Here is a 6,957-nt window from a genome sequence, read left to right as displayed (position 1 = left end):
TCTCTCTTGTTCTCTTTTATGGAATTTGTAAATTTTTATTATAATTTGACTTATATTTTACATATTCTATCTTTTAATATTTTGTATTAATCTATTATCGGAATTTAATATTGATTAAATTTTCTAAATATATCTTGTTTTATTCAGAGTACCTAATAATACCGTTTGTTTCCAATATAAATAAAGAAAATAATGACAAGTATAAAAAAAAAACAAAAGTCAAACCGAAAACGTCAAATCTCTTACGTCAAATGAGAAACAACTAGCCTCAAGTACCTTTTTTACATTAAAATCCTTTAAATATAATTCAATTATCAATTTAAAATGTCGGAAAATGGGCACGACCATGCGTAAAAAGACCCAAGTATCATTTGTTATCAGAGACGAGGAGGAGAGGAGGCATAAAAATGGCGTTAGTTCATTACAATTGGATCCAATACAGGGCAGGTTGTATTCAGCCGGCAGAGATGGGATTATACGAGTTTGGCACACTGGTGGTGGTACACAGGACAGGTACATCCAGAGTATGGAACATCACACAGATTGGGTGAACGATATTGTCCTATGTTGCGGCGGAAAAAACCTTATAAGTGCATCGTCCGATACAACTGTGAAAGTATGGAATGCACCTAAAGGTTTCTGCATGTCGACTTTACGCACCCATAAAGATTACGTGCGAACATTGGCTTACGCTAAAGACAAGGAGCAAGTGGCTAGTGCTGGTTTAGACCGCGCGATTTTCCTATGGGACGTTAATACTTTGACTGCTTTAACTGCTAGTAACAACACGGTAACGACTTCAAGCTTAGTTGGTAATAAAGAATCAATATACAGTCTGGCTATGAACCCACCTGGCACTATTCTCGTTAGTGGTTCAACAGAGAAAGTCCTTAGAGTTTGGGATCCTAGAAATTGTTCGCGTCTTATGAAATTAAAAGGACATTCGGACAATGTAAAAGCATTAGTTGTTAGTAGGGATGGCTCTCAATGTGTCTCTGGGAGTTCTGATGGTACCATAAAGCTGTGGTTATTATCACAGCAGAGATGTGTGTCAACAATTCGTGTACATTCCGAAGCAGTTTGGGCACTTTTAGCCACTGAGAATTTCACCCATATTATTTCTGGAGGAAGAGACCGTCTAGTCATTATAACAGAGTTAAGGAATCCAGACAATTTTATGATAGTTTGTGAAGAGGCTGCACCCATTCTTAAATTATGTTTCACTGCCGATCAGTCAGGTGTATGGGTAGCTACATCGGACTCCGATATTCGATGTTGGAAGCTTCCAGCTCTTAATTCATTAAACTCAGATACATACAACCAAAATAATTACAACACAAATAATGTTTATCAAACACAACCGCTACATAATATTGCTGGTGGAAAAGCCATTAAACATTACACAGTACTAAATGACAAGCGTCATATTTTAACAAAAGACACAACAAACAATGTTGTCTTATATGACGTTTTAAAAGCAAGCAAAGTTGAAGATTTAGGTGAAGTTGATTATGAGGAGGAATTGAAAAAACATTTCAAAATGGTGTATGTACCAAATTGGTTTAATGTAGATTTAAAAACTGGGATGTTGACAATTCATTTAGGTCAAGATGAGACAGACTGTTTTAGTGCTTGGGTAAGTGCTAAAGAAGCTGGTTTGACGACAGAAAATGATCAAAAAGTTAACTTTGGGGCATTGTTGTTACAAGCCCTGTTAGAACACTGGAATCACCCAAATAGGGTAAATGAAGCAGGCCAGAAGGTGATAGGAAATAATTTCTTCAGTGTTCCCCTACACACACCTCTTATATTTAGTGAAGTAGGCGGCAGAACTCTTTATAGGTTACAGGTTTGTATTACAAATTTTTGGCTTATATTTCTCAAATTACCAGGTTGTATTGAATTTATCATGGATTGATATCACTGAAACATTTGTATTAGTTCCTTATTGTATCAGTTAATCTAATTACATAACAAAACAGGATTTAAAATTAGCTGAATATAAGCATAATGAGTATTTATGTAACTATTAATAATAGTTACATCAACATTAATCAGCATTATTAGCCAATAATATGTTCAAACAGGAAACATTTTCACTTATTGTAATTGTTTATTATATATTTTCATAAATGCCACAAAAATAAAGTGCATACATTTTTTAAATTAATTATAAAATATTAAATGCATTGAAAGAATAAAGCATCTCCTGCTGACCAACAGTAAAAATATTATTTAGATATATTTTATATAAACTATAGCATTTCTAACTATGTAAATCTATTATCTAAAATTTTCTTATTTACTTATGTTAATTGTAATTGTACTTATATAAAAAATACATCTTATAATGTGAAAAAAATCAACAAACTTTGAAGGTATAATTTATTTAACAAGCTATAATATCTAATATATTTTTTACACATAACATTTTCCAGGTAGGTGATGCGGGAGGGGAAACAGAAGGAAATTTACTTCTTGAGACGGTGCCATCGTGGGTGGTCGATGTTGCCATAGAAATGGCAGCCCCTAAATTAAACAAATTGCCTTTTTACTTACTGCCACACTCCACTTGTCAGAGCAAACAGGACAGACAGAAAAAGGTTACTAGATCAGTTATTTTTTTGTAGTTAATTTATCTTACAGTGAGCCAAAATCAACTCATTAGAACTGCATCTGTATACTTTGTCTGTAATTAGGGTTACTGTTTCGCTACTATTACTAGAATACAGTAATGTATATTGTTTAGTTTCAGATAAGCTAATCTCTAAAAAGTCCCATATATATTATCATTATAATCACTGATTTTCTGAAACATAGTATGTAATCATTTTTTTTATTATGGCATTGGTTAGCAGAATATGGGCCACCTGATGGTAAGTGCTCACCACCACACATAGACAAAGGCGCTATAAGAAATATTAACCATTCCTTACATCACCTATGCGCCACTAAACTTGGGAACTAAGATGTTATGTCCCTTGTACCCGTGATTACACTGGCTCACTCACCCTTCTAACCGGAACACAACAATACAGAGTACTGTTATTTGGCGGTAGAATAATATTTAATATTTGGTATTAAGTTTGGTTGGTACCAATTCAAAAATATATTTATTAATTTATTATAAAATTTAAAACTTTCTAATTTATAAAATTCGTATGTGTTTTCGTCGGTTTTAACTGTAAATAATTTAATACTAGTGGCTCGCATGCGAAACTGCGTTTATTTAACAGATTTTTACAAATTTCGAAACCTATTACAGGTTTTGTTTTGATTTAATTTCATTGTAAACTGACGATGTCTGTTCGCACGTTTTACATTTGTTTTTTTATACACCCATAGCGCTGCTCTCTACCCGGCCAGTAGCTTTCTCCTATATCCCTATTATATATCGTAACAATTTAGTATTATTATTATTCTAAATTATTTTAATTGGATTCAAGAATCCTCTTTAATTTTCTGCACATCTACGGCTGAAGCACTTCAACATAAGACCATAATTTAAAAAATAAAAATTAAATCAACAATTTAATTTCAACGTAAACTAACTACATCTGTTTGCAAGTTTTACTTTTTTTATACATTCATAGCGCCGCTCTCTAAGCGGCCAGTAACTTTTAGTAAAATGCCATCAAGAATCCTCTTTAATTTACTGCATCTAAGGCTGGAGCTCTTCAAAATAAGACCATAACCGATTTTTAAATGCAGCTATCGCGCCATAATCACTGGGACAAAAATTGGCTTACGCTATTAATATATAAGATTCTAATTATTTTAAATACTATTGCTATTTATACTTATTTTATATTCCTGCTATATATTATATACAAGGTATATAAGTTCCTATTTTATTGAGCACATAGCTCTTGCCTGATGTCTACGTATTTATATTTAGCAACAGCCTATAAATGTGATGTGATGATGATCAATAATCTATTATTTTTTTTTTAATAAATCAGGACCGCCTTGTAGCAAATGACTTCATCCAATGTCGGAAGGTAGCGGAACACGTTGTTGAGAAAATAGTAGGCGGTGGTGATGTTAACGGAGCAAGTGCTGGTAAGAGCAGCGAAGACAGCACAAATGACTCTCCAGAAGAGAGGGTGGAATTATTGTGCTGTGATCAGGTAAGATTAGAACTTTTTATTGTTGTTAAAATTGAATCATATTAATATGTTAATTAAATCAATTTGATTTTATAATAATTAAAATCAATATTTCTCAAGTGGTTTGTATATGGTATAGATTGTGTGATTTTATTGTGGCACAAACTACTTTACTGCTACAAAAACTAAAATCTGTGTTATCAGTCAAATGTCAAAAGAAATTATTATATATTTTTTATTATAATTTAAAATTTGCTATAAAATGAACCATGAGGCACATTATATGCCTAAAGAATTATAAATATTGCAAAACATTCCCTCCTTCCATACCTTCACACATAATTAGTAGAAAGTTACCTCAGTTAAGACAATATTACTGTTGATAGATGGTCTACTCACTCACAAAGACGCAACCTTCCACATTTCATTATCATTGACGTGCATTAATGTAACACTAACTTACTTGTGCGTCCAATGTGATTGTGTAGGATAAGACTAAGAGTAAAACACAAAAAAAAAATTAAAGTGGAGGGGCCTCCCTTTGTGAGTGAAAAGGTCTATAATTTCTTTAGTATCAGACAATCATTGAAACTCAACAAGTCTCATTTGTACAAATGTGTTCCCTACGTAATTTACTTCCACTAACTAATAATACTATAGATGTAATTTTTGGCCTGAAATTGCAAGAATTCAATTACTTTAATATTGGGCTGTTTTCTGTATGTACTCATTTAAACAGGGAAATTGTCACAGAACAATTATTGTTTCATTATATCATTGAAAGTGTTTGTTTATATATCCTTTAAGAAGCAATTAAATATATTATGGTTTTAGAAGTCTATTGTGCTTATTAAAAGAGAAATTATGATGAACTTTGAACAGGAACTTACATTTACCAAAAAATCTTAGTAATTACACTTATACATTTATTTTAATTCAAATATGCGGGTTTAGTTTCATTTTCATAAATGCTTTTATTATTATTTTCTTTGGCTTCTCAATCATTGTAGTGTCTTAGTAATAAATAGCAACCAGCAGTCACTATGTGACCCCCAAGAAAACTTATCACCAAAAATAACTAACTTGATTCCATATGAAACCTTGAAAACAGCTCAAATTCATGACAAGACCTTTTCAATCATAGTATATTCAACAAAACAAAAAACGGTTTATCATATAAATATGCTGGAGACCATATTTGTTTCAACAACACAAAAAATAATTGAATTTATTGTATATGATATATAAAAAAAATATTAAGTAAACAATTTATTTAAAATAAAACACATCAACCACGCGTAAATCAATCATATCTCTGGAGTACAAAGTTTTGCTGTACCTAAGAGATATGTTGTATAGTTGTAACATATTTTTCATTTGATATTCTATATTCATTGGCTCAAGGTTGTAACTTGGTTGTACACTTAAAATATTTATATTTTTTTATAATTCAGGTATTGGACCCCAACATGGACCTCCGGACCGTCAGGCACTTCATCTGGAAATCGAATGTTGAATTTACATTACATTATAGAGTTCTGAAACAATGAAATTCGGGTTTATACATTGTGAAGTTCAATAAACAGTTGAAAAAGTGCTGTTCTATTCAAAATATTTTCAAGTGAAGTGTTAAGTGTTTCCATAACGAGGATATAAGACACAGATGTAAACAGGAAGACATTTATAATGACTAATTATATATATGTCAATACTAAATTTATTACAAACAAATACATGAAAACAATACGAAAGTTATAAAAATGATTGGTTACAACAATGTTCATACAATATGTGACAAATAATATTCCTAATACAAAAATATTGGTTATTTGATAATTTAATCTTTATAAAAATAAGAATAAATGAGTATGAATTATAATCGATATTTCATATGCTTTTAAAATGTAAAAAATGTTACGAAACTTCTTATCGACATTCCTTGATGAGTGTTGCCTCTTAGTAAAAGTGTAGAAAATATACCTTCATATATTTCTGATTTTTGTTATCACTTGTGCCTAAACAATTATTATTAACAATACTATATTCTTGCCTAAAATTATATGCGAACGCCAACAATTTTATATATGCAAATATTCTAAAATATGATTGTAAATTTATATAAGAACTGGCAACATAGGTTTAGTTTTTGTTAGAAATTTAAAAAGTTGTAATTTAATACAGAATATAAAGATAGATTTAGAGTTATGAAATATGAAACGAAATTTATAATATTCAAAGACATTTATTCAATATTAGGCTCACAAAAAAGTCAGTAAAAGATACTAAATGCAGACGATTAGTACATAATCTTATGCCATACAAAATTATAATAAAGTATATTATTTCACAAATAACATTGTTTCTTTGTGTCATTCTGTATAATATAGTTAAGGCCGATCCGTGTTGTTCCTAATAATTTCAGCGGCTAATTTTATCAATTTAAAAGGACAAAACAAGTCATTATATGATTGTAATTAATTATTTATTTTTGGCAAAATATTATTAGAAAAAAAAAAATAACTAAAACGTTCATATTGCTTGATACGACTTAATATATCTTCATAAATTTGACCTTTTCGATTGGTAAAATGAGAATTAATTTTGATAATAGAATTGTAATACAACATCGGCAAATATGTATGATTAAAATTTGGAAAGTAAAATAAAAATGTTTCAATTAATTACGCAAAAAATATCAAATTAAATAGTAATTGATATAATTTAATAGGAGATGTTGACATATTGGAATTAGACTTATTGAATGAAGGTTAAAGTAAGTTGGTATTGTTTGTGGCAAATTTTACTGCCGAATATCCGGACCAATGACTTACTATATTATCGATTAAAA

General features: G+C 30.3%; 1 protein-coding gene across 1 annotated transcript; it reads left to right on the top strand.

Annotated features, from left to right (window-relative positions):
• The first annotated feature begins 229 nt into the window (after positions 1–229).
• On the top strand, positions 230–6,465 carry LOC113401911 (WD repeat-containing protein 48 homolog). Its single transcript, XM_026641989.2, has 4 exons — positions 230–1,849; positions 2,439–2,603; positions 3,963–4,130; positions 5,564–6,465. The coding sequence occupies exons 1-4, from the start codon at positions 335–337 to the stop codon at positions 5,657–5,659; spliced, it is 1,944 nt and encodes a 647-aa protein (XP_026497774.1). The 5' UTR covers positions 230–334; the 3' UTR covers positions 5,660–6,465.
• The last annotated feature ends 492 nt before the right edge of the window (positions 6,466–6,957 follow it).

The sequence above is a fragment of the Vanessa tameamea genome, chromosome 23 (genome assembly GCF_037043105.1).
Source record: "Vanessa tameamea isolate UH-Manoa-2023 chromosome 23, ilVanTame1 primary haplotype, whole genome shotgun sequence".
Taxonomy (NCBI): Eukaryota; Metazoa; Arthropoda; class Insecta; order Lepidoptera; family Nymphalidae; genus Vanessa; species Vanessa tameamea.
This window is presented reverse-complemented; position numbering and strand designations above follow the sequence as displayed.